We start from the raw sequence: 26,051 nt of genomic DNA on the forward strand, positions 1-26,051 counted from the left end.
TCCCTATTCGAATTTAATTCCAAGCAGAAAGACAAAATTACCCTGCAAAGCGACCTATTATTCACGACCAAACAATCTGTGCTCTATTTCTAAAATTCAATCTAAGCCATCTATATAGAAGATCTGACGGTTGAAAATGATGTTATATTGTCACTTTAATATAGGTGGCACCCTAGTGTGGCCCTTGTGTAGTATATTATTAAATATTAAAAAATGATTTAAGAAAAAGAAAGGGAAAAAATAGAGTGATGTAATAAATGAATAAGAAAAAGAAAGGAAAAGAAATTGTCAAGAGTGGGATTTGAACCCACGCCCTTTCGGACCAGTACCTGAAACTGGCGCCTTAGACCGCTCGGCCATCTTGACTGGTTGTTTAACCTTCTAATTATTATTTAATATATAATGTTTGGATTAGGTTATTTGAAAATTGGTTAACAAAGTGGCAAGGTTTGTTATGAAAAATGAAAAATGAATAATCATCATATTTGATTGAACAATAACACATTGGTTGAGAGAGAACTGTACATCCACATGAAATGCAAAAATAGTTTCTATACAAGCTCTGCCTTGCCAAAAACAGAGCTGGAAAGGAAACTATTACAACCTTCATTCAAACACACACACACACATATATAGAGAGAGATAACTATATATAACACTTGTTGGTGGAGTACGTCGTCGACGACATCTCGCTTGGACACGGCGGCGATTCCCACGGCAGATTAACCACCGCCTCCTCCGCCGCCGCCGGAGGCAGGCTGAATGGGAATCCCATCGCCCTAATATTCTCCCACACACTCGGATTCTTTCTCTGATCCTCCTCGCCCTCGATGCTAGCTTCAATCGCGGAGTATCCGCCGTTGAAGTGGTGGTGCAATGCCGGAGGCTGGTTGAGGTACACGGAGGTCATGTCGGCTGTGTTCTTGTTGGTTGTCGCTTCGGAGAATACGAGGTTTCCAGAGCTGAAGTAGTCTCCATTTGCAGATGTTAAGGTGGATGTCTTGGCGGAGAAGCTGGGGTCGTTGTCGGAGGGGAAGTGAGTGAAGGTGAACGCGTCGGGCGACGTCGTTTCGGCTGCCCATGTGTGGGATAGAGCAGCCCTGTTTGCTGTGGAATTTGCTTTCTTGAAAATCCGGCAAATAGCCCATGAATCCTGTCCCTGAACATGTAATTTGGTCAAATTCTCGTTCGCATCGTACTTTCTAAAATTAATCAAAAAATATATGAAGTTTAGATTTTTTTCGCAATTATTTGATATGACAATAAAAAAAATCACATGTTGGACTTCACCACTAGTGAGTTAAATGAGGCCCTCAACTCGTATTTAAAATGAGCATCAACAATATATCACACGTGGACGTTTGAATAAATCCAAACTTAATTATTTTTCAACATACCAGAATTTGACCAAACTTTGTGATTTTGAGAAAGAAAATGACTTACAGTTGGCGGGAGGGTGGTGGAGGCGGAGGGGAGGCGGAACTCGTGCATCATCCAATCGGTTTTGATGCCTTTAGCGGCTCTGCCTCGATAGAAGACGAGGGACTTCTTTAGGCCGATGCACTTGGAGCTTGGGCCACCGGAGGAGTAGATCGGCCGGTCAGTTCCTGTAGCTTTCCAGAAACCCGACCCGGTCACGCGATTCGGCCTCGTGCTGTTTCTGTATTTCCGGTCCCTTGGGCAGTAGAAGTACCACTCTTTCTCCCCGGTCGAGGCCAATTCTGTCCCAAATTAAATCAACAATAATTTGTTACAAAGAGAGAGATATAAGAGAATAGTCTCTATAGACATAAAAGATTGACTTGTTCTTCATTAGTAATAATAATAATTTAATGATGCATGGATAAGAACATAATACAAAACTTATTTTCTTACTTGGAAGATCCCATGGATCATACTTGTATATATCCACTTGCTTAATCAGCTCAATCGGAAGAGTTCGATGTTGAAGTTTCCGTTTGAGGTAGAACTCGACGAGTTCTTCATCGGTCGGGTGAAATCGAAACCCCGGTAGCATGAAATCATCCACACACTTGTCGGAAGACTCATTCTTTTCATCCATGGCAAGAGAGATCGATTGAGAGAGAAATGATTAATTAGTTTGAAGAAAGAGGTGTTGTGTTCTTAAAAACAACTATAGAAGAACCTAAGTCAAGGGCATGGACTTGTATTTGAACTCATAGAGATCCAAATTTGTGATCTCCATGAGAATACAAGATTGATTTGTGTGTGGGGATATGGTGTTTGTATTTTCTCTCACATACTAAAATCAAAGACTAGAGACAAAGCACCCTTCTATATACTAGTTGTTTAATGTTGGTATGAATGTGTTGTGTTTGAAAAATATCTTGGTAGACATGCATACATATGGTTATAGATATTGCAAGAATTTAATGTGTAGATAAAATAATGGTTTGATGATATCATTGGATCTATACAAAATTGAGCTTCTATTCTATTCCATTCTTCTATTCCTTGCATCATTCTTTTATCCAAGACGTGAGCACGTGACTTGTATCTTCTGGATTTCTCGAACTCGATGTGGAGATTCCTTTAATTTTACTTCATCATTTAGGGCAATAGAGATTTGCATGGGCAATCGCATTACGTTTTCGAGGGTTTCTTTGGGCAAAGATATGAGTATTTACATTTCTTGTCATATTCATATTTTGCCTTGTTTTAATTGTAGTAATTACATTTACTCCTTCCATCAGGCAATATGAGTAATTTTTGTCATTTCGATGAGTTCATTCACCTGAATCTCGTTTCACTTTTACTATAAATATTAATAGTAAATAAATCTTATATTCTACTAACTTTTTTATTCACATATTTTCTAAAAACTCATGTAAAAGGACAGACTTCTATGTACTTGTGACACTAGTTTTAATTTGATTAGAAAATTTGTGTAGTCATTTAATTTTAGGTTTTTATATTGCATGTGCATATATTTTTACTTATTTTTTATTATTATCACATGGCTTTGAAGGGTAATTAAGTTGCGAAGTTTGATATTTTCACGCTTAAGTATATTATAACAACAAATAATTTATATACTTGCCGATTATGGTTAAACAAACAGCATTAACTACTGCCTAAGTGGTATCATCTTTTGCCTTTAATGGGAAATAAATAACCCTCTTAATACTGCTTACCGAACTTCAAGAAATAAGCAGTTGAGCTACTAGCGTTGACTGCTTGACTAAAAGTGGAATCTTATGTAATTCTAACACAATACAAATGTTATTGCAAAAATATTTTAGGCAGAATCTACTTTGTGGGGCGTTGTTGTTTGATTGGATTTTAAAAGTGATATTTATTGAAATTAACGAGTTGAATGTATAGTATCTAAGCTTAGCTATACAATAAAACGAATGGTTAAAGACATTATTTTTGGTGCTAAATTTGTATTTCTAAAAATAAAGGACCATTTTAATTTTAGTCATTTAAAAAAAAAATTCAAATGTAACTAATTGGAGCTCATCCTTATTTATTTTGTCAAATGCTAAAACAGTAAAAAGTTGACACTTTGATTACAAACTTCGTAGTTTGGCAGCATTAGCTCGTTTGTATAATAATAGATCCAAATTAAAAGTATTGTCCTCGTTTGAGAATATTTAAAACTACATCTTTGTCTGTTCTTACAATTTGTGGGGGCTGTTGCCTTGGCCTTCGCAATTCATGCGTACAAACTAATTAAGAATCGGTCAAATTCTTACAACCTAAGTTACATCCATCTCCTCCATTTATGTGTATTTTGATTTTCACCCCTTTCTGTTTTTATTATTCATTCAAATTTGTTTGAATACACAGTTGGAACAATTAGAGAGGAATTGTCTAACCAATTGAGTTCAATCAAGATTAATTTAACAATTTGTATCTTCAAATATATACTACTCCACTTAAGTTAGAAATTCAAGATTTGAAACTGGTTTCTTCTAAACAAGAATTCGAGTTTGAGTTTTAAACTCTAGCAAATTATGTTTAAATCTGCAAGTCATAGATTACCATGATGAGCACTCTAATGTGAAAGTACTGATACATAGTGTTTGAATAAAACAAAGGGAAAAATATTTAAAAAATTGAGATGGAAGTTGACAATTAAGAATAAGCCAAATTCAATGTTAAATAATGACATTAGAAAAATTCTAAAAAATAAAAATAAAAGTGGCTTGGGCAGCCCTGATTAGTTGATTGGATTTGAGGCAATTTAGGATCTAATTAACAATACTAAGGAGTTAATCATATAATTAACAGCTGATGGGATCTTGGAAACAAATGCCCTTTGATTTCTAAATTCGATTTCGATTACGCATTGACAATGATACAATTGATTGCCCTAAAAAAACAAAATGTAGAAAATTAAATAATTCTGTTTGTCAATATGTATACGTGCTATCATACAATTCTCTCTTTCACACAATTCGAGTGATTAAGATTTAAGGTTAAATGACCATTATGATATTACAAAAAAAAATCTTATTTAAACATATATAGAGGAAAATAAATAGTACTCCTAATATTCACATACACTTAATTAGTCCCTTATTAGTCGGTATCACCTGTCCCTAATTAGTCAGTGTCATGTAATAAATCTTTGTTTAGACTCATTTTTAATCATTATTAAAAAATGGAAAGATGAATACTCATATCTAATGTGAACAGCATCAAAAATCTTTATTCCATTTCACATTTACCCCAAATTTGTCTTTAAACATGACATCCTAGCAATCCAATTTGTAGAGTCATTTTCTTGATTGAAGACAGAGATTGTTTAACTGCTTAAGGAAGTGCAAATATATACCAAGAAATATGTCTCTATCAAATCATACTATACTCTAGAAAATTAGGGAAAAAACATATAAAAAGAAAAAAGAATGATCAACTCCACCAACAATGGCTTGCTGCAGTGAAGAAGAGGAAGGGCCAAATCATGCCTTAGTTTCCTCTAAAACAAATGGCACCTCCAAATTGTCATTGCCCCTCTGGATTTTGAACACTACTTTCTCTCCTATATTATACTCATCCAATGTCTTGTATAACTCTCCCCTGTTCTTTATCTGCACCCAAATCATACAACACTGAGAATTTAGGAAACACGAGTTTCGAATACTGATAGTATAAGTTGCTTTTGTTAGAAAATGAATGCTAGAAGTGGCATAGTGTATAGCATGGAGGTAATGTCCTAAGCAGTAGACCTTGATATGGTATGCTGATATCGTTCGTTGCTAAATGAGAGGGATAGATAAGTGAGTGGAGTGAAAAGGGGCTTACGGGTTTGTCATTCACAGCCACAATTATGTCACCGAGTACTATATTACCAGCAAAACCCCTTGTGGTTGGTAGAAGCCCGGCCTTAGCTGCTAAACTATCTTTGGGAACCTACAGCGTTGCAGAAACGGTGCGGTAATATCATTGATTCCCTCTTCGTTGAGATCAAAATATTATGACTAATTGGGAAAAATAGGAAGTACCTGCAAAATTAAAGCTCCCTTTCGAACATTGAGTTGGCTCGCAATAAGATCAGGTGCAATTTCAACATTCAAACCAGCTCGAACAACCTAGCATGCGTTGATTACATTATAAGTACACTGAATTTCGTCCATAAATTGGAGTGCCATACTCTTAGTAAAAAATAAGATAGAATTCCGGGACCTAAAAAGCAAACACATACTTTGCCAAACTGGATCAGCTGAGGAACTATCTTTACCACAGTTGATGAAGGGATCGCGAAGCCAACACCAGCAGATGTACCTATTGTGTCACGTTAAAAAATGAATTAACAAGACACCATTTATCCATGTTCCAAGAGTAATGTGTATATATGTCGGCCTAACTTCTTTTATTCATGAGAGAGAGAGAGAGAGTGGATAGAACAAACCTGTCTGAGTAAATATCGCAGTGTTGATCCCAATCAAATTTCCTTTAGAGTCCAATAAAGGACCACCACTGCACATCACAGAAAATACAAGATCGAATCCTAAAGGAAACAGTTTTATGCTGAGACCAAACATCTAGACAGATCCCATGACCAAAACTAGAACCTGTTTCCAGGATTGATAGCAGCATCAGTTTGAATACCTCCACCTATCGTAACACCAGTTTGACTGTTTATGTCTCTATTCAAACCACTAATGACGCCAGCTGTGAGCGTGTGGTCAAAGCCAAACGGATTTCCGATTGCTAGGCACTGCTGGCCCACTTTAAGAGACAGAGACGAACCAACATTGATAGGCCTCAACAGCTCCTGTGGGGCTTCAACCTGGTACGAAAAAGGAGTATCATCATCACCTATATAAACCAGTTAATTTTGCTTCACATCAGTTCATAATCATAACTACTGCAGAAGGTTACTTTTGCTGGAATGTGCTCATAAGAAACATATAATTGTAATATAATTGCAGGTTTTTAATGACGAATCACATTAACTGGAGTCAAGATTCTAAGTTACTTGAAGTAGCAAATTAGTGAAAGAGAAGTCCAAAAAAGTAGAATACATAGGTAGTGGATTAACCTTCAATATAGCAAGATCCTTTGCACGATCAGCACCGACTAACTTACCCTCAAAGTTCTTCTGTATCCTTCATGAGAAGAAAGTGAAGAAAAGAAAACAGAAGGGCAAATCAGCAAGAAAGACAATTTGAAAGGGAAAAGGTATGAGCTCGGAGTATGACATGCAAAGTGGAACAGCTGTAAATAGTAGTCCAAGGAGGGAGGCTATTTTAGGTTTACCCTTCAGAAGCAAGTATATTAACACGAGCAACAACTTGGCCTGTGCTAGGATTTCTTGAAAGAGAATTTCCTATAACTGGTCAATGAAAAAAGAGACAATCAATTCACTTCATACACAAGGAGCAAATGGATGAGATATTTGATCAAAAGTGCAGTGATGTGTTTCCATTTTACTCTTGGTTAGTGACATTTACGAAACAACAACAAAATTTCAATCATACTCCCATCAGATGAGCTTCATTATAGCTCAACCAAAATGTAAACATTATAACTATCAAATAACTTGTTTGAGCAACAAACATGCTTACCATGATAATTTGTCACGATATGACCCTGATCATCCCAGACAACTCCTGAACCATTTCCCTCGGGAATCTAGACATTCACAACCATTTCCTCTGTTACAAAGAATATAACACAGCACCGGTGCACTTGTGAATAAGTGTTGAGTTATATCACAGACGAAAAAAGTCTCACCTCAACCATGCCAGTAATGTTAAGCTGCGGCCGCAAAGTTACATCAAATATGTTGACAACAGAATAGGTATTCCTCTCAAATAGTTTGACAATTCTTTCCTGTCAAGGATACACACATCAATTCACCTGCCATGGAAAGTTTCAAATAAACTTAGTGAAAAAACTTATCAAATAGAACTGAACCATCAAAGAAAAATCAACCTCGGATGGGAAAAGTGCCCCAGCAGGGAAAACAGAAGGTGTCACTTGTTCAACTGTCACTGATGGATCTCCCAATGCATATGCTTCTGCAATATACATATCCCTAAATTATTACTCCATTTAGCATCTAAAACATAATGCTTGATTAGGGTATATCAATGTGCAATCGAAGCCTTGTCCAAATCCACCATCCACCATAATAATAAAAACCGAGTCTTGAAAAAAGTTTATATGGATATCTAAAAGGAAAATGGATAGGTGCAAACCTGGACAATACCTCGAAGAAATAAGATATCCATAGCTAAAGCACATTAATAAACGTGTAAATAAGGTGCGGCGCGTCGTTTGGGGAAAATTCTCCGGCGTTAAATTTTGGTCGACGACTTCAAGGTGGTTTTTTCCGTCGCCTCTGCAAGAAATCACTGCTTTTAAGAATGGTAGAAATTAAAAAATTAATTAATCAATTATGTGAATCTGTAACTTCACCGTGGAGCAGGAGGAACGGGAAGACGTGATACGACGTCGCAGCAGAGCTTGCGGCGGCCGAGAAAGGGGAGGAGTTTGCCGGAGATGATAGTGGAGGTAAATGTGAGGGATTTGAGAGGCGGAATTGCTGAAGTGCTGCATATGATTATTGCTTGCATTTTTGCTTTTGATTAATTTCGTGGAAGTTGAAGAAACAAAGAGAATCGAATCGGAAATGGTGTCTGCTTGAGTGGTTGCCGTCGCAGTTGAAGAAGATGAACACAATTTCAGTATAGAGATAGAGTCGCTCTTTCAAGCAGCGACTTTTACTTATAAAGCGACCTTTTTTTTCTTGTTTGTTTTCTGTAATTTTTATTTTTATGGAGGGATTAATTATCAAACCTTGTATTGATTAAGGCAAAAAGAAAAACAGTCATTAGAAGATGTTACAAAAATATAATGTTTTCCCCTATCATAATAAAAAATAAGGATTGAATTCACCCCAGAGGATATTATTCTCTCTCCATTTCTGGTTCAAGTTTTCTGTTTTTTCCCCCAAATCCTTCTCATGGGACTTGACAACTGCCAGATAAAGGTTCGATATCAAAGGGTTGCACAGGAAAGGCGTCATCGCCTCTCCGAGTGCAGAAACGTCCCCGAGCATACGTTGGCGACTGCTTTCATCTTCTTCTTCCAAGAGGCAGTGTGACAGAGCATAAAATGCTGACAGATTAGCATAAAGTGGTAGAAATGTGTCTTTGTGATTGCCAACTCCTCCGATCCAATCATCACGCTGCCTTCTCTCGACGTGATCATGTATGAACGCCATCATCTGTTCGAAGAATCTGCTCCTCCATTTCTGCAGAAGATCCCTCGCCTCGCTCATCTTTGCGACTGGAATCCTTTCCAGATGCGAGCAGCATAGCTGGCAGATTAGGAGCTTCTCTTCGTGATGGTTGTCGATCTCCTTGTCAAAGACCTGCCTCACAAGGTCTCCACCCGATGAGACATAGTTAGTGTGGTTTGCGATGTTCATAACCCAGCAGCATAGATAGTCCATATAATCGATCCAGTGGCCAAAGACTGTTGAGAGATGCTCGAAGCACGATTCGATCACTTTCTCTACTTGGCTCGTGCCTGCAGCAGGTTCGAAGTCTTCAGTTGGCTCTCCAGAGAGGAAAGACTTCTGCACATCCAAAGCAAGTTTTTTTCTGAGGCCGACGTCTTCATCCTCCAGAAGCCTTATGCACGCCAGCCATAGATTGAGGACTCTGCGACTGTACATTTTGATGGCCTCTTCCTGTTTGAAACGAGAAGAGATGTCCCCGTTAGAGATTGGATGGTTGTAGATCAAAGATCCGAGGGGCGCAGCATGACTCAGTATTTCAGAAGCTATCATTGACTCTGCAGCCGCCTTTCTCATGGTAACGGGCTCTGAAGCATCACTGTTTTGCTCAATCAGATCCACAAAATAACGCAATGCATCATAGAAATCAGAAAATACTCTGCTTGGATCAGTCTCCATCTCTACTTCAGAGGAGATGAAGTTCATACATAAGGTGGAAATTCTCTTTGCACACACTCCCAAGCAGCAGATGAGTGCTTGTCGAGTCTTCGCATGCCTTGTAATCTTGAACAGGGAAACTAAATTGTTCCACAACTTGAATACTGAAGAGCGGTCCATATCACAAATGGATCTTGGTTCCGGGCTGGGGTGGTTGTCTTCAAATTTAAGTGAGTTCCAGGTGTAAAGATTTTTAAGAAGATAATGCACGCATCTATGATGTCTCTCTGAAATAAGAAGCTTCACAAGCGTATCTTGAAGATTGATATTAGTCAGGCACATTTTCAGAGTCTCGCAGTAGAACTGATCCCCACAAGTATTACCTGTATATTTCCCTCTCTTCAGGAACAAGTAAAGCCACTTCAACGAGGAAATTCGCACTTCATATGATGCATCCGACATGGAGCGAATGAGCCTTTCTTGAAATCTGCTATAGACAGCCTCGTTTCCAACTGCTCTCATCAAACTAGTAACAGGTGTGGAGGAAGCCCTTCCGACCACAATTTCATCTTCAGCAATATCTTTAGATGTAGCAAAAATACAATTGAAGTAGGACGTTGCAGCTTGCTTGCGGAGTTCTTGAATAGTTGGATCAAAGTACAACGGGCAACCAGCAGGTTCTAAATCTAAACATTCTGAAGATAACTCCCAGACGAGGTTCCAAATAGTATCAGCACTTTTGCTCGCTTCACAGGTTCCTGCAATACTGAGCATATTGTCGAGTAGCTTTACCATGCAGCCGTTAAGAACAGGGGAGGGACACTGTCTTGGTCTTGCAATCCATGATCGTGTTGCTAAGATTTGAATCAATTCATGCAGAACAGTATCCCTTTTAGAGGGATCAGATAAGTTTCTACAATTGGTATCAATCAGAGCATTCAGCTGCAGTAACATTCCGTGAATCGAATTGAAAGAACAGGATGTCTCATTACTGGATGAACAGTTGCTTCTCTCATGAGGCAGCTCCGAAGCAATATTAAGCAACACAATTTGCAGTTTCTCGTTGGATACTAGACCTGTTAAAGCTCTAGCTGCAAGTACACGAATTCGGAGGTTGCTTTGGAAAGAACACCTCCTGATGAATGGCATGAAAAGAAAAGGTTCCAAACTATCTCCTGTTTCACTCGAAATCGGAGAAGGTTTGAGCCGAGACAAAAATATCAGCATTGGACATAAGCTTGGGTGTACATTATTTTTCAAGTTGGATCCCAACTCATCTGAAGAGCCTTCTGAAAGTGATTCGGTAGCTACATTCAGTTCATTGAGAAAGAACGAATGCAATGTAGGGTACCTACAGTGAAAGGCAAAGAATAAGTCAAATAACATAACCACATTCTAAAGATGAAAATAGAAAAAAGTATGATCAAATTTTTGGAAGGAACAAACATAGAGGAAGGACTAATTAACAATCATTATGCATTTGATTTTTGATAACACACACATTGGAGCATCAATAATTGGAGTTATGTAAGACCCAATCAGAGAACAATATTACCAGGTGTAGCAGTTACTACACTTCACCCACCCCTAACAAATGGAGTAAAAAAGAATTACTACAAAATAATAATTGTGATTAAAGAATCTTACCTGTGAAAAAACTCAAGCCCAGTTATAGCTCGCCTCGCAGAATCTCTTTTTTGTACATTTAGAAATCCAATCATCCGACGTACCAAAGCAGTATATGAAAGACAAGCACTGTTGCGAACCTCCCAATATGGAGAAGAAAAGGAACGTATTGAGATTATCAACGCCTCCGCAGAAAAACCTGATGTATCAGTGGCCAGGTTCGTGTCATTGAAAGTTGCCCTAAGAACATTGAAAGCATGCACAGTGGGAACAACACCCTCATCCCGAAACTTTGACATTTCTACATAGCCATTTGTAACAGAAGCTGGAGGGCTGCCATTTGCCTGGCTAGACTTGGACAAGGACCCATTGCAAGAGACACCATCAATGCTGCTTGCTTTTAGTTGATCGGCTAAAGAGTTCGTAACTACATCTAATAGCCACCGTAGTGCCCTTGGTAGTAGTTTTTTTGGTGCTCCCTCAGGCTCCGAGAGAAAAAAGGCAATGAATGCTGCAGGTATACCCGCACTTCTTCTTAAGAGGTCGTCCACTGTTTGTCCCTTAGCCGCAGTTCTTTCCATCAATCGCTCCATCCAAGACTCTGTCAATTGACATAGCCTGCACATGAAGCAGCAGTAAAATCAAACATGTTACTTCCATTCAGAGTCTCCAAGTAATTTGTATAAGTGGATCTAAAATTTGGCACCCAAACGCCGCCTTTGAACATATACTTGAGGTATCACTTATCAGGGCCCTATTGAATTGGTTAGCTATGTGCACACAAGCAAGGAGTAATATATAATTATCGGTACTCTTTAGAAATAACGAGAGAAAGACCAGGAGAATCCAAATAGGAAGCATTGCAAGAACAAAAATGAGCATTCAAACGCATGGAAATAACAAATTATGATATGAACACACTCCTTTTCATCAGTTGATAAAAGAACTTCATCACATTACCTAGGGTCATTAGAGCAAAGCAAGCGGTTACAAAGAGCTGTGAACCCAGCCCTTGTCTTATCAATGGCACCATTATGTTTCATTTTGAGGAGGACTTCCAAGAAATGGTTGCCAATTGTCTCTAGTTGTTGTATATCAAGCAGTGCATCAGATGGCAGAGTGGACTCATCAGCAGCAGAGATTGATTTCCTCATTTCATCTGAAGTGGGTAAGGGAATTTTTCTAATTACCGTGCCGAGGAGAAGGCTCACCTAGAAATAAGTTGAAAATAATTAGTAGAAAAGTTATCAGTGCTAGCAACAAAGCTCTGTTAATTCTATTGATAGTCACCATTTTCACAGTTATGCGAAATATAATTGAAATCAGTAATGTTAAGATTACCTCTTTCATTGCAAGCCAGCAACCAACCATAACAATCTGTTCAGAGGGCTTAATCTCCTCCTCCTCTGCCATTTTTTCAACGTTTACCTCAATCTGAGAATCTGAGGCAGATGAATCAATCTCATTAGGAATCTCCAGAGTCAATGCCTCGTCATCCATCATTTCTTCCATGTCCTCAGGTAAGTGCCAAGCATCAGCAGAGACTACCCAAAGGGCCAAGGTAGTTATTCTCATGACCAACTCCAAGAGTCTTTCGAATAAATGCTTCATTTCAGCATTCCTATTCTGAAATACATTGGAATTCCAATCCAGTTCCTCAAATGTGTAGCGAAGGGCGAGTAATATACCATGAACAAAACTATTCTTGCATGCTTCTGAAAGATTTTTCTCAGCATCCTCCACAGCAGCAAGCAACCAATCAATAAGTGATGTCATATAACTTACAACAGGAGAGCTGGGTGTGCAAATTTGATATGCCCCATGTGACTGTTCAGCCTCAGAACATAATGAGACAACATTAGACGATGGCTGGACAATCCAGCTTAGATCTAACACGTACTTCCTGAAAAGAAGCCGTAGAGTCAGAGCTCCAGCATCACTTTCACGTACACGTGGACTGCAGATCAGCTTTTTGGCCCATATAACTGCCTGGCGGACAGATTCGGGACTACAAATGCCAGGAAGTGGAGTAGGAAAATAAAGTAAAATTTGAAGTGAACACTCTCTCAATCTATCCCAACTATCAACAATCGACCCAACAAGCAGCAAGGTTGAATCAGGTGATGTATAACCTTTACTGTACGGATACAGATTGTTTGTTAAACAAAATCCATCCCCATTTCCATGCAAAGTTGGAACAACAGGCCAAACATTCGACATTATCAGTATGAGCTCCATAGCCATTGTCTTTCTCTCATATGGAGCAGAAGGATAGCAGGAAAAGAATAAAAAACGACTAAACCACTTTATAAAATAAAAAAGATAATCCGCCCTGTGTATTCGGGTTTCCTCAGCTCCTATAAATAAACCCTCTCCTTTTGGACTCCAAGAAGGAAGAGGTGTCCATGCACCAAGCTTAATCTGTCTCTCCAATGCTGTTCGGACACGAGAAAAGAACTTTCTGAACAAGCTGTTCCACTTCATTTGAAAAGCAGTAGAGCAACATCTCATGTTCAGAGGTATAGCTCTTCTCATCAGGCTAAGTTCCAAAGGTGAAGGCAGACTGGCCGTCTTTGGGTTTAAGAATAGAGTTTCTGCTGCATCCATGCGAAGTGACTCATCTATATGAGTCAAAGCTAATACGAGCCATTTGACTGGGATTTTAACATCTATGCCCTTCACTAAAACAACACAGTGTAAATTACTATTCTCCATATCAAGTAGTGCACCTTCATGGGATAGTACTGAATAGTCATACCAATCAATGTCTCCTTCCATAAGTGCAAGTCCACGAGATACCTTGAGTAATGATACCAAAACTGCAATTCGCTGTTCAAGTCCTAAAGTTATATCTGTGGAACTGACATCTGCGGAGGCAGATAAGAAGCCGTCATCTCCGCTAAGCCCTAAGGAGCTAGCATCCCCTTCAATCCCTATTAATGTGAGCATAGAGAATATGCTGTCCAAATCAAGGTCAAGTAGAGCTGGCAACGCATAAGTATTCAAGTTGGAGCGCAGCTTGGCGACTCCAAAAGCAAGCCCTTGTAAAAATGGCAACAAGCAGAGACGTCTATATTTTGTATACCCATTTTCAATACCATCACTGCTCCAATATTCATCTCTTAAACACTCAAGCAAACACTTGAGAAATGTTGTGGAAGCACAACAAACATCATCATCAATGTAAGCATTTGCAGTTTCGAACAGCAAATCCGGATTCATTTCTAGAATAGCTTTACCACCCAACCTCCTGGTCAAGGAGGCTAAAGGAACATATCTTCCCTTGCAACGTGGCCCTAGACAGAGAAGATCAGATGCAATCTTCCTCAAGAACATCTTAATATTCTCACTACCATCCGCCCAATGAAGGCATGATTGGATGTCTAAGTAGAGATCAAAAATAAGATGAACTTGTTTTACAGTTTGACTTAGAGGGTCTTCCAAATTATTCCACACTATCTTTAATATCCTTGCACCCATCTCCTCAGGTATTGGATCATAATTATCCGCATTTCCAATACTATCACCTAATAGTAATGTTTTTATCTGCTGCAGACATATTTGCATCACAGTTAATGTATGAAAATTAGAATGACCATCTCTAGGATTTTCAGCACAGAAACATAATTCAGGCAAAATAGCATCATAAAGTATTGTCTTGACCGTGGAAGCCCCGGCACCAGATTCTACACAGCCCTCACTTGCCATAATGTAACGTGTGTCAAGAACTGTTCTTGAAACTGCGGTCAGTACTCCTCTTATCAAGCAAAGTCTACTAAGAGTTGAAAAACCAAGTATCTCATTAACCAAATTACCCTTAAATGGTATTTTCTCTACCACAGCATCAAGGCTGATATCAAGATTTCGAACACCAGGCTGACTAAATATACCATGCATAACAAAAACACCAAGATCATCTGGACTCACGCACACCTGCAAGGCTGCACAGAAACACACTCCAGCTGCCACAAAGCAGTCCCTAGAAAACGCTGCCGACTTCAATATGCTCAAAACACTCGAAAAAGCCATCTCCATCACACTCTGATCACTCAAACTGTCATAGAACTTTTCGGGAAAGCGCTGAAGCAGGTAGTACATACACGAGAGTGCCTCCTGGCATTGCTCCATTACAATCGGAGAAGGCCGAGATAGCTCATCCGTTTCTTTAACAATGCTCTGCAATCCAGAAATCACATCCAAAGCCACCAAAATGGCGCATTGCTCCACCACTTCAACCACATACCCCAATTTGGGCGTGCCCATCATCGACAGCGCTGCTCTTGAAACACAGAATCTCGAACCGTTGCTAGCATTTCTCCCACCGCCATACTCTTCGCAGAGCAGCCGGAAGCAATCCTCGATCAAATTCCGGTGGTACTTGCACTTGGCAAGAGCAGAAGCTAATGTCCTATGCAACGGCAACGAGTTCTCCAGGAAGAGAATCTCCAAGTACAACTTCACCGCAGAGGAAACTGCGTTTTCGTCGGCGTTTGGGACGGAGAGCAGAGTGGAAAACGCTGCAGCGACTTTCTTGACGTGTTCGAGCTGGGCATAGGTGGAGTTGAGTGAAATTAGGTGGTTGAGTTCGGAGAAGAAGGCGGACCGATCAGGTGTTTGATTCAATGCCTCAGTGAAGTGTGGCGGGAACAGCACCGCGCTGTAAGTGTATTTGTGGCGGTGCTGTATGGCACGCCATTTCGCTGACATGATTTGAGGCGAGATGGCTTGAACTTCGAGACTGCCGGCGTGAGGCGGTGGGGAAAGTGGCCGGCGGCGGAAGTTTGGAGTTTTATTGTCCGCAATGAAAAGATTCTGACTTGTTTTATTAGGGTTTTGCTCTTCAATAAAATAAAGACCAACTAATTGTTATTTGGTTAAATATTGATATTGGCAATTACGCCCCTGGGATTCTGTTTTCTTTCGTGCGAGATGCCTAACTGACGATATTTACAATAATTAAGGTTTATACACTGAATTCGTGCGAGATGCGTAACTGACGACATTTACAATAATTAAGGTTTATACACTGGATTCGTGCGAGATGCGTAACTGACGATATTTACAATAACTAAGGTATGTGCACAAATTTAAATTAAGGTTTGAAAAAAATGACAAAGTGAAGAGTTAATACACAATTTCAAAGTAAAAATGAAACGATAAGGGACCAAAAATTAGACCCAAATCTTTATTAGCAATTACATATGTAAATTTTCCTTTTATCTCGTGCTTTGGATGTGTTTTAAAAAATATTACTCTCTATTTAGCAATGTGCAAATGTTACAAAACAAAAACAAAAGTATCGAATCATCAACAACAACAAATTAAACACATGGAATTAGCAAGTGCTAGAGAGAATTTGTTATGAAAGTGTTGGAACTAAATTTAAATATAATTCGACATATAAAATGACATCATTTCTATCACAAAGCTTATGGAGTAGTACTGCCTATTTGTAATTTGTAAATAAATAATATCAGACGCCTTCAATAGTGTCAATTTTATATTGTTACTATAAGTTCATATATTTTCCTATCATGTCTATGCGAAACACAACTTCGTCTCTCTTCATCTTCTTCTCTGTGCCGTCGTCTCCTCTATCTCTTCCTCCCTCTTTCTATCCTCGATGTGTATGTTTTGATTTAGATTATGTTAGATGTTTATATTTTAATTTTGCTTTTTTATCTCATTTTTTATACCGTTATACTACGGTTTTAATCACGACTTTTTATCAAAGTAGAAACAATTTACAGAATAAATGACGGTTCCCTACAAGATTTGCATCCCTCAACTAATATACTATACTAACCAATATACAAAGAAAATCGAATTCTAACTCAAAAATCAAAATGCTCCATTTGATCCTCATTTCAGCACTAAAGCTGCCTGACTAACTATGAAACATCTTCAACCATCCCATTCAACTCTACACTACTTGGTGAGAATATGAGAAGGCCATGAATCAGACGACGAAGGGTAACGGGGGCGCGGTTTGCTCACACCAGAGGGAACCTTCGCCCCATCCATACCTGGGAAGGGGTTAGGGAAGCCTTGGAGTTGTGGCTCGTGATGCAATGGCACGACCAGCACAGGACCAACGACAGGGGCTGCCGCCTCTGAGGCATGCCCGACGAGTGGCATTGCAACATGGCCCTCGGGTAACTGTGTTGTCGATGGTTGAGAAACATGTGCGTTTGAACAGATAGCCCTCTCGTCTATTTCTCTCTTCAGCCCCTTCACTTGAGCATCTAAACCAGAAGCTTCCTCGACGAGCTCGTTCTTCTCAGCTGTGATCTGACATCACAGTTCACACACCAAGATTGCTCAGACGATATTCCAAGAATTGAAAGACACCAAATTTTGTGAATCGGTTTGGTTAACAAAGCAGGAAACACAATTATAAGAATGTTAATCAGTCATGATTATTTAAGTAACAAACAAAGAAGGATTCATCTAAAAAATGCATCAGTCAAGATCTTACATAATTATATTCAGATAAGAGAGTTGCATTCTCCTTTTTCAGGCTGTCCATCTGAGTAGCCAATTCACCGAGGAGCCGGATCGTCTCTCTCAGCATAGATGCCTTGCCGTTGTTCTGATGATCCACATCTGAATTGCATTCATAACAATAACAATCCTCAAACTAACATCCTATTCAAACTGAATTTGAGGTTCATAAAAACTTAGATTACCAGATATACCAAGTGTCTTCCCCAAATCTGAGAATAACTCATTCATGCTGGCGCGTTTCAGCTTCTCCCTCGCAGCTTTGTGAATTTTCCGTGGAACTTTTCCAACATTATTTTTACTGAGAAACGGCAATGGCATTTAAAGCACAAGTTACACTACAGTAGTTCGATAAATGAGACAAGGATTCATCTTAATCACAAATTCAAAGATTAATAATAAAGAAAGCATTTCTGCATCATGTGAATAAAATGATAAAAAATTTAAATTGAAGCTATAATTAACCTAACGAAATACCGTCGAATTTCCATTTGCAAGGTAGTAAAAAACGCAATTAAATGAAGGAATGGAAACCATAGACACCTTGAGGGAGTTTTGAGGCGATGATCAGCTGAATCCGCAGATTGAGAAGCCATTGGATGAGGCGGCGAAATGGTGAGGAATTAATTGAGATGAAATAAAACAGAATTGGGTGAGGACGCCACGCCTGGGCGTGTGGATGGCGCGCGCCTCGGAACAACCGACGCGTGAGCGCGTCACGGTATCAACAGATTTACTAATATACCCTTCTGAGGTACTAGCGACATCGACGGTGGCAAATGGAGTGTGGACGGCTACCACGTTCTTCACACACGACGGTCTCTATTAAAAGGATAGATAAATAGTACGTATAATTTTTTAACTTAAATTATTTGATGGAATTAAACATTTTATCAAACTAAACTGCATTTTATTATCACAAATTCTAAATAAATTCGGGTAAGGAAGAAAAAGTTGAAACGTTAACATAAAACTCCCTCGATTAATAAATAATAGTATTTCATTATATTTGCTAAACAAATCTCATCCTGGCACTAACTTACTTTCCCCACATATAACTAACTATTTTAACCGCATTCTTTTACATTTGTTAAAATTAGATTACTCCTATGACTTTTCGTTAAAATCTAGTCAATCTCATAACTTGTCGGATAGAGGACACATGATGATGAACAGAATCGTAGAGGTTTTATAAAAAAGGAAAAGAAACGTAGAAAGATATGAGAGACTAAATGAGTTGGGTCATATTCCTATAATTGGATTTGAACAAACTAAGCTAGTATCGTGAGTGTGAATATCGACATACTGCCAGAGTAATAAAGATCTTTCTCATTGTTAGAGAAATCATATTCCCTAAAAATAGGAGGTTTACGTAGATTCAATATGAGTTTGTGCTTGTAGTATTGACAAAGGATGATGATGTAGAAGGATGTGAGAGATTTTGAGAGGGTCACTTTATTAACAAAACCTCATTTTCTTTTTGTAACGTCCCAATATAAGTGACTCATTTCCTTTTTTGGTACTTTCTCTCTTACTTTTTCTCTCTACTTTATTAACTCTCTTACTTTATTCACTTTCCACTTTATTAACAAAACCTCATTTCCTTAAATCTCGTGCCAAAAAGTTTGTGGTCACTTATCTTGGGACAGAGGGAGTAGATGATTATAAACATTTAATTTTAGAAGGATATCAGAAAAGTAATAAGAAAGGCGAGATATGAGACGATGAAACTTATTTTACTATAAGCAGTAAAACGACTCTAATTCATATAATAATTAGAAAGTACTCCCTCCGTCCCCGATTAAGAGTCACACTTTGACCGGACACGAGTTTTAAGAAATTTAGAGAAAAGTTGGTTGAAAAAATTAGTGGAATGTGAGACTCATTTTTTTATATTGGTTTTATAATTAAATGTGAGTGAATTGAGTTAGTGGAAGGTGGGACCTCCTTACTATTTGTGGTAAAAATGAAGTGTGACTCTTAATTAGGGACGAACCGAAATGAAAAAGTGTGACTTTTAATCGGGGACGGAGGGAGTATGAGTTATCTGAAGATAAATAAAAATAATAATAAAGTTTTTGAAAGGAAAAAGACTATTGTGATGGGCGCTTAAGGGAGATGGACTAGATTTTTGGTAGATAGTTGGGCTGACCAGTAATTTAGTGAGGACGCATTGTGGGCTTATTAGCGACCACCAAAAGGCACCTCGGCATCTCATTTTAAAATTTTATACTACTACTAGTTTTTAATAATTTTTTAATTTAATTTTCTTATATCTTATAAACGGTATTTACAAATCAAAAGCTATATTCATTTCATCCATGAATATATCTCATTTGTCATTTGAGTGCATCTATAATTTAAAGTCTATTTTTTTTTTCTATTTTAAATAAATAAGCCTTACAATCCACAATTTTCGCGTCAGATTTTAAATTAGAAGGGGTGTAATACTATTTGGACAAGTCCTAATCAAATCTTGCACACGTATCGGGTAAATATGATTATTATTGTATTTTTCTGGTAAAAAAGAAATAATTAAAAGCAATGAATTGGAGTTGGCGTGAGCGTGTGTATTGAGAGTAGGTCGACGTGGCGTAGCACCAAATAACCCTACACCCACCGAAACGACCAGCCCCAACTTCAATCCCAGCCGTCACCCATCCCAAGGTGTCACCCATCCACCAATCCTCTCTCTCACATTAGCACACGTGCCCACTTCCCATCTCTCACATCCAAAAAGCGTATCTCATATGGAACCTCTATCCGCCTCGCTAAGTGTACCGCACTCCTGATCCCTCATCATATATAAATGATAAATCCCAATTCCATGCATTCATCATTCACTCTTAATTCAATTCTGTATCTGTTGTGTGTGTGTTTATTTTAGCTTTGTGTTGACTTGAATGAATATGAATGAAGTTGAAAAAGGTAGATTGCTTCCTGTGCGGGCGGAGAAGGACTTCGTGGTGGGGATGGATGAAGAGAGGCACAAGGAAGCGGTCGACGTGGGGCGGCGTCGGCGGCCGAGGACGGTGGCGAAGGTGGTGGCTGGGAAGAAAGTGAGGGCGCATACTCAGATTTTGAGGCTCAGAGCAGAGGATTCTCGTCTCGGTGAAGATGGATTTTGTGGCGCACGCCTCTTTCCAAGGCATATGTTACCTGCCTCGCCTCTCGGCTCCCTTCCTCTCACTTCAGGTGCCTCCAATCTCCATTTCACTTAAAAAAAGTACTGTTTCATTCATTAATTTTCTCTTTTTGTGTGATAAAAGGCGCATGAAATCAATTGGTTAAGGACTTGAGGTGTGGGAAGCTTTGCAGTCTGCAGTTTTGTTGGAATCGGCATCAAAGTTGTGTATCCATCCATGTACAGTATAGACTACTGAACAAGTAAATACACGGGCTTAGTTTAGAATACAAAATAAAATTACTGCTGTATCAAGTCTTTTTATTTTAGTTTGTAGATTTATCAGAATAAAACTAAAGGGTTATAGCCCATAAATACAAACTTTCAATATTTTCTGATTTTCTCTAAAAAATTTAATTTATAAATTTAAATGTATGAGTATGAAATTTGAGTTTTTCTGATTTAAAAAATTTAACACTTATAAATAAAAATAAATATAATTATCATCTCAACCAAATCTGATTTATAAAAGAATATATTCATCTTTAAAATTTATAAACTATTCCATTTAGACTTAAATAAAATACTATTCCATTTTGGTAAACAAAGAATGGAACTTCAAGCAAAAAAATTAGAACTGATTGAAAGTTCGTGCTTTTATAAGCTAATAATATGGTTATATGTTATGTTAGTGTTAATCTATCTCAGTTTTAATTAAATCAAAATTGTTATCATGAAGAAAAAAACAGAAAACTTTAAAATTCACAATATATTTTAACTTCAAAAATTAAAAGTTAAAGAAAATAATAAAATAACTATTAAAAAATTTTGTATTTATATAATTATATAACCTATAAAATGAATGTTTGACGAGCACGTGCCATTTGTGTATCAGTCCAACCAATCATAATAGTGTGCGTATATATAACCGGCACATATTATATGCCATGTTTCAAATCTCTATTGATAATCTACCACGTAACTTTATCGACTTCTCTATTGATATTAATCATGCGATGATTCAACTTCAAAATATAACATGTTTAGCAAAATATCGAAATAGCGTATCGTAAACAGAAAATGCGAATAACCAAAAAAAAAACCATGTTTAACCATCCAAAAGTTCAGTCATTAACAAAAAGATCCGAATTAGCAAAAGAGGAGTTCAACAGAAACATAAACGAAACACATGATAACGCTTGAGAGCCTAACCAATGAGACCATTGATTTGATTGCTCAAGACTTTTCCTTCAACCATTTTCTAATACTCTCCTTCATCATCATCTTCGCCTTCAGCAGACTCAGCACCAACCTCCTCATAATCCTTCTCCAGGGCAGCCAAGTCTTCCCTAGCTTCGGAGAACTCTCCTTCCTCCATACCCTCACCCACGTACCAATGGACGAAAGCACGCTTGGCGTACATCAGATCGAACTTGTGGTCAATCCTCGAGAACACCTCAGCAACGCTGGTGGAGTTCGAGATCATGCAAACAGCCCTCTGCACCTTGGCAAGGTCGCCACCAGGGACGACAGTGGGTGGCTGGTAGTTGATACCGCACTTGAATCCGGTGGGGCACCAGTCGACGAACTGGATGGTCCTCTTGGTCTTGATGGTTGCCACAGCTGCGTTGACATCCTTGGGGACGACATCACCTCTGTACATCAGACAGCAGGCCATGTATTTTCCATGGCGCGGGTCACACTTAACCATCATAGACGATGGCTCGAATGCAGTGTTGGTGATCTCAGCGACAGAGAGCTGCTCGTGGTATGCTTTCTCAGCTGAGATGACTGGGGCATACGATGAAAGCATGAAGTGGATTCTTGGGTATGGCACCAAGTTGGTCTGGAACTCGTTCACATCCACGTTAAGAGCACCATCAAACCTCAGGGAAGCAGTCAATGAAGAGATAACCTGTAAATTTCATCAAATGATACAATCAGTCACAATTCAATTGATCAAAAAACAACATTTAAAATTTGCAGAATGCAACATAATTGTACCTGAGAAATGAGTCTGTTCAGATTGGTGTAAGTGGGCCTCTCAATGTCGAGTGATTTGCGGCAAATGTCATAGATAGCTTCATTGTCAAGAAGGATGGCGACATCAGTGTGCTCCAAAAGGGAATGAGTGGAGAGCACGGAGTTGTAAGGCTCAACAACAGCAGTGGACACCTGTGGGGAAGGGTAGATGGTGAAGCCCAGCTTCGACTTTTTCCCGTAGTCAACAGAGAGCCTCTCAAGCAACAGAGAACCAAGCCCAGAACCGGTTCCACCACCAACAGCGTGGAAGACAAGGAATCCTTGCAATCCAGTGCAGTTGTCAGCCAGCTTACGGATCCTGTCAAGGCAGAGATCCACAATTTCTTTGCCAATGGTGTAATGTCCTCTGGCAAAGTTGTTAGCGGCATCTTCCTTGCCACTGATAAGCTGCTCGGGGTGGAACAACTGGCGGTATGTGCCAGTGCGCACCTCATCAATCACAGTAGGCTCAAGATCGACAAACACAGCACGAGGAACGTGCTTTCCAGCACCGGTCTCGCTGAAGAAGGTGTTGAAAGCATCGTCACCTCCGCCTACAGTGTGGTCACCAGGCATCTGTCCATCAGGCTGTAACAAAATTCAATAATAAGTGAAATGGAATCATGAAATTTAGCTAGATCACTGAAACACTACAAGCATATATCATTTCAACGAGATTCAGATCAAAAAATTATAGTAATAGATTAAATAATAAGTGTTGAAGTCGTCGTCACCTTCTTATACAAGATTCAATAATTATTATGTGAAAATTAAATAATTATTTCCATCAAATGGTAACAAACAATTATAACATTCAGCTGGCTCATAAAAATCTACTCGCATATTATAATCATTCCGACGAGATTCAGATCTAAATATTAAAAAACGATCAATCATTAAAACCAACACGATTTGATGTAACACGATTCTATATAACCAGATCGGCAAGAAAAGTTTATCAGAAATAAAAATTCCAACAAAAATGAAGCATGTCGCAAAATAAAAATGCAGAAAACAGAGAACACACTTTAAATCTGATAAAAATAGATCAAATCCATCACTAAATAGGAACAGAACAACACCAGTTCACATCAGAAACATTTCCGTCAGCTAGATTTGATGTAAATCAACGGATTCCAAAGAAAAACGAATCGGAATATAAAAAACGTAAAACGAAGGAGATAAATGAGATCGGATCTTACCTGAATTCCGTGTTCGAGGCAATAGAGCTCCCAGCAAGCATTTCCGACCTGGATACCGGCCTGACCAATGTGGATCGAGATGCACTCCCTCATGATGGATCTGGTTTGGAATGTGTAGAGCAAGTTGATAGGAGATTAAAGGGAGAGAAGCACCAGAACGTATACAAAGACGTCGCTGGAGGTGAAGGTAGTTTTCGATCTGTGGTGAAAATGGGGGGAATTTATACAAAAAATATGGGCACTACTTGATTCTAGGGTTTCGATTTTTTTATTCTTTTAGTATTTTACAGCTGGATGGTAACCGTCGCTCAGTTTGAATTTGAAATTTGAAATTGCTTCGTGGAGGGATACCGTTTTTTGGGATCCGACCCGTTCCAAGGCGGTTTATGGATTTTCTATATATGGATATTAATACGTGGATTTAAAGCCCAATACTAATTTATTGGGCTGTGTTCTAAATCAGTGCTTCGAGTTAGATGTTGGGCTTCCCAATTTTACAATAAAATTATTCTAATAAGATGTACTACTAGAGTAGAGTAGAGGTTATAGGATAGAAGTTAGAGAGAGAATATTTATGAGATACTATAAAATTTTAAGTGTATATATTATTGCAGAATAACGATTCATAGTAAGATTATTTTTGTAGATTGATTGTTGCTTATAAGATTATGATAAAATAGTTCAGGTTTTAAAAACATACTTTTTGATAGCTTATAGCGCTTGTAACTTGTTTTCATAATTGTAAACTGTTTAGGAACTGTTTTGGATTAGGTTCATAAGTATAGTTGGCCCATTATTACTGTATCAGGCCAGAGAATGGTTGTTTTGTAGGCCCAAATCAAGTGCCTTTTTGATACCACTAAGTCGGCTGTGGCCCAAATAAAAGTTTATGCAAGCATAATTGATTAGCAATTATGGGACAAGTAAATATCTTGAGAGATTTCCCATATGCTACTTTTTGAAAAGCATAATTAATATATTAGGGCAAACACTTTACAAGAAATTGTTGTGGTGGTGAAATGAAAAGGCAAAAGGGATGTTGATACAAGAGCAAGAGTGTTTGGTGAAGTGTCAAAGGGAAGTCTATTCACTATATGAATGGTGTTCACTAACAAGGTTCACTCCCCAATTACAACAACTCATGCCCACTCATCAAACTTTGCAAATTGAGTGTCCCCACACATGTCTACTAATGATATACATCAAAAAATGCCATCTCTATCATCACTTTGAGATGCCAATTGAATTGAGGCAATCTTGTTTTGAAGAAGTATGGAGATTAACACAAGTAGAAATGATAAGGTATTGTTAGGTGGAATTGAGGTCATAAATAAGGGTCACCTTTGGGTTTCTCTTTCATTTTGGGGTAAGATTGCTTGCTATCTTTTTCATCCATGAGACATTTAATTTGTTTCCAATTCAATGTATTGTTATGTGAGGCTATATGTAATAGTGTTACATGTACAACGAATGTGATAAGTTTTTTGAGAAATAAATTAAATGAAGAATGTAATGTCTAACTCAATATACATAAAAATAAATTAAAGTGAATGCTATTGACAAAGAAAGTTGTGAGACTTATATTTGAAGACTGTCAAATCGCTATCTTGATCTCTATATGGAAAGTTTGAAAATTCAACCACTCGTTAGTTATCTTTTAATCTTTAAACTACATAATAATGTAATGAAAATTTCAACATTTTAACTACATATAGATAAAAAAGACAGGCATTCCATTGCTCAACTTATGAGACACCAATTCGTAGTCTGCATTGGAAAACACTATTGATAAAGTTCATTAAATGTTCGTTAAGGAATAAGTACATCAAATGTAAATAGAATCACTATACACACTAAAGAAAGTACGTTAAACTGTATTTCTAAATATGTTGGTTAAGCTTTTAAAAAAAACGTCTCCATTATTAACGTCACAATTAAAATTAAGGGTCCTAAATGAAAGTGTTCCATAAAATTAAGGTGTAATGGACAATTGTGTCATCAACTTACAAGTTAAATTCGATTTTATTTATGTCATCAATTTTGGCCATTTTAAAAGCGTCTCTAATTTTATGTCCTTATAAGTTTGTTAATTGGAGTGAAAGTGCTATATAAGAAGAGAATACTACATCAACCGCATGTGGACGAGACCATTATCACCACATGAAGTGAAAAAATTCTAGCACGTAGACAAAAT

General features: G+C 38.2%; 5 protein-coding genes, 1 long non-coding RNA gene and 1 other non-coding gene across 8 annotated transcripts; 1 reads left to right on the plus strand and 6 right to left on the minus strand.

Moving 5' to 3' along the window:
- Window positions 1-286: 286 nt before the first annotated feature.
- Window positions 287-366, minus strand: TRNAL-CAG (transfer RNA leucine (anticodon CAG)). Its single transcript has one exon. It is a non-coding gene; the product is annotated as a tRNA-Leu (tRNA).
- Window positions 367-469: 103 nt separating this feature from the next.
- LOC125198576 (protein FEZ-like) lies at window positions 470-2,294 on the minus strand. Its single transcript, XM_048096896.2, has 3 exons — window positions 1,876-2,294; window positions 1,444-1,721; window positions 470-1,159 (listed from the first exon to the last, which is right to left on the minus strand). The coding sequence occupies exons 1-3, from the start codon at window positions 2,060-2,062 to the stop codon at window positions 647-649; spliced, it is 978 nt and encodes a 325-aa protein (XP_047952853.1). The 5' UTR covers window positions 2,063-2,294; the 3' UTR covers window positions 470-646.
- A 2,454-nt stretch (window positions 2,295-4,748) lies between these two features.
- DEG8 (Trypsin family protein with PDZ domain-containing protein) lies at window positions 4,749-8,170 on the minus strand. Its single transcript, XM_048096903.2, has 13 exons — window positions 7,897-8,170; window positions 7,677-7,819; window positions 7,411-7,496; window positions 7,210-7,308; window positions 7,041-7,107; window positions 6,733-6,808; window positions 6,515-6,581; window positions 6,045-6,262; window positions 5,882-5,949; window positions 5,675-5,754; window positions 5,475-5,561; window positions 5,275-5,382; window positions 4,749-5,060 (listed from the first exon to the last, which is right to left on the minus strand). The coding sequence occupies exons 1-13, from the start codon at window positions 8,052-8,054 to the stop codon at window positions 4,932-4,934; spliced, it is 1,386 nt and encodes a 461-aa protein (XP_047952860.1). The 5' UTR covers window positions 8,055-8,170; the 3' UTR covers window positions 4,749-4,931.
- Window positions 8,171-8,268: 98 nt separating this feature from the next.
- Window positions 8,269-15,846, minus strand: LOC125198537 (thyroid adenoma-associated-like protein). Its single transcript, XM_048096845.2, has 4 exons — window positions 12,347-15,846; window positions 11,966-12,216; window positions 11,027-11,623; window positions 8,269-10,730 (listed from the first exon to the last, which is right to left on the minus strand). The coding sequence occupies exons 1-4, from the start codon at window positions 15,710-15,712 to the stop codon at window positions 8,348-8,350; spliced, it is 6,597 nt and encodes a 2,198-aa protein (XP_047952802.1). The 5' UTR covers window positions 15,713-15,846; the 3' UTR covers window positions 8,269-8,347.
- Window positions 15,847-16,727: 881 nt separating this feature from the next.
- Window positions 16,728-18,269, minus strand: LOC125198548 (transcription factor bHLH47-like). Of its 2 annotated transcripts, none has more exons than XM_048096864.2 (4): window positions 18,053-18,269; window positions 17,704-17,810; window positions 17,484-17,611; window positions 16,728-17,296 (listed from the first exon to the last, which is right to left on the minus strand). In XM_048096864.2, the coding sequence occupies exons 1-4, from the start codon at window positions 18,103-18,105 to the stop codon at window positions 16,934-16,936; spliced, it is 651 nt and encodes a 216-aa protein (XP_047952821.1). In that variant the 5' UTR covers window positions 18,106-18,269; the 3' UTR covers window positions 16,728-16,933. The 2 variants fall into 2 exon arrangements, with proteins under 2 accessions (XP_047952821.1, XP_047952820.1); XM_048096863.2 differs by having other exon boundaries at window positions 17,695-17,810; window positions 18,053-18,261.
- A 1,881-nt stretch (window positions 18,270-20,150) lies between these two features.
- On the plus strand, window positions 20,151-21,031 carry LOC148923840 (uncharacterized). Its single transcript, XR_016132694.1, has 2 exons — window positions 20,151-20,704; window positions 20,779-21,031. It is a non-coding gene; the product is annotated as an uncharacterized LOC148923840 (long non-coding RNA).
- A 689-nt stretch (window positions 21,032-21,720) lies between these two features.
- On the minus strand, window positions 21,721-24,082 carry LOC125198569 (tubulin alpha chain). Its single transcript, XM_048096887.2, has 3 exons — window positions 23,858-24,082; window positions 22,638-23,243; window positions 21,721-22,548 (listed from the first exon to the last, which is right to left on the minus strand). Exons 1-3 carry the CDS (start codon window positions 23,948-23,950, stop codon window positions 21,895-21,897), a joined length of 1,353 nt encoding a protein of 450 aa, XP_047952844.1. The 5' UTR covers window positions 23,951-24,082; the 3' UTR covers window positions 21,721-21,894.
- Between the last annotated feature and the right edge of the window lie 1,969 nt (window positions 24,083-26,051).

The sequence above is a fragment of the Salvia hispanica genome, chromosome 6, assembly GCF_029641045.1.
Source record: "Salvia hispanica isolate PSC_SH4W2 chromosome 6, Shi_PSC_v1, whole genome shotgun sequence".
NCBI lineage: Eukaryota > Viridiplantae > Streptophyta > Magnoliopsida > Lamiales > Lamiaceae > Salvia > Salvia hispanica.

Coding starts and splice junctions, on each gene's coding strand:
- LOC125198576 (XM_048096896.2), bottom strand. CDS start 2,062: ATGGATGAAAAGAATGAGTCTTCCGACAAGTGTGTGGATGATTTCATG. Junction 1,722..1,875: donor TGATCCATGGGATCTTCCAA/GTAAGAAAATAA, acceptor AATTTGGGACAG/AATTGGCCTCGACCGGGGAG. Junction 1,160..1,443: donor CCACCACCCTCCCGCCAACT/GTAAGTCATTTT, acceptor TTACATGTTCAG/GGACAGGATTCATGGGCTAT.
- DEG8 (XM_048096903.2), bottom strand. CDS start 8,054: ATGCAAGCAATAATCATATGCAGCACTTCAGCAATTCCGCCTCTCAAA. Junction 7,497..7,676: donor TTCTTCGAGGTATTGTCCAG/GTTTGCACCTAT, acceptor TGTATATTGCAG/AAGCATATGCATTGGGAGAT. Junction 6,582..6,732: donor AATATACTTGCTTCTGAAGG/GTAAACCTAAAA, acceptor CTTCTCATGAAG/GATACAGAAGAACTTTGAGG.
- LOC125198537 (XM_048096845.2), bottom strand. CDS start 15,712: ATGTCAGCGAAATGGCGTGCCATACAGCACCGCCACAAATACACTTAC. Junction 12,217..12,346: donor GCTGGCTTGCAATGAAAGAG/GTAATCTTAACA, acceptor ACTTATTTCTAG/GTGAGCCTTCTCCTCGGCAC. Junction 10,731..11,026: donor GGGCTTGAGTTTTTTCACAG/GTAAGATTCTTT, acceptor CTTTCACTGTAG/GTACCCTACATTGCATTCGT.
- LOC125198548 (XM_048096863.2), bottom strand. CDS start 18,105: ATGGCTTCTCAATCTGCGGATTCAGCTGATCATCGCCTCAAAACTCCC. Junction 17,612..17,694: donor GAAGACACTTGGTATATCTG/GTAATCTAAGTT, acceptor AATGCAATTCAG/ATGTGGATCATCAGAACAAC. Junction 17,297..17,483: donor TCTTATCTGAATATAATTAT/GTAAGATCTTGA, acceptor CTGTGATGTCAG/ATCACAGCTGAGAAGAACGA.
- LOC125198569 (XM_048096887.2), bottom strand. CDS start 23,950: ATGAGGGAGTGCATCTCGATCCACATTGGTCAGGCCGGTATCCAGGTC. Junction 23,244..23,857: donor GCCTCGAACACGGAATTCAG/GTAAGATCCGAT, acceptor ATTTTGTTACAG/CCTGATGGACAGATGCCTGG. Junction 22,549..22,637: donor TGAACAGACTCATTTCTCAG/GTACAATTATGT, acceptor TGAAATTTACAG/GTTATCTCTTCATTGACTGC.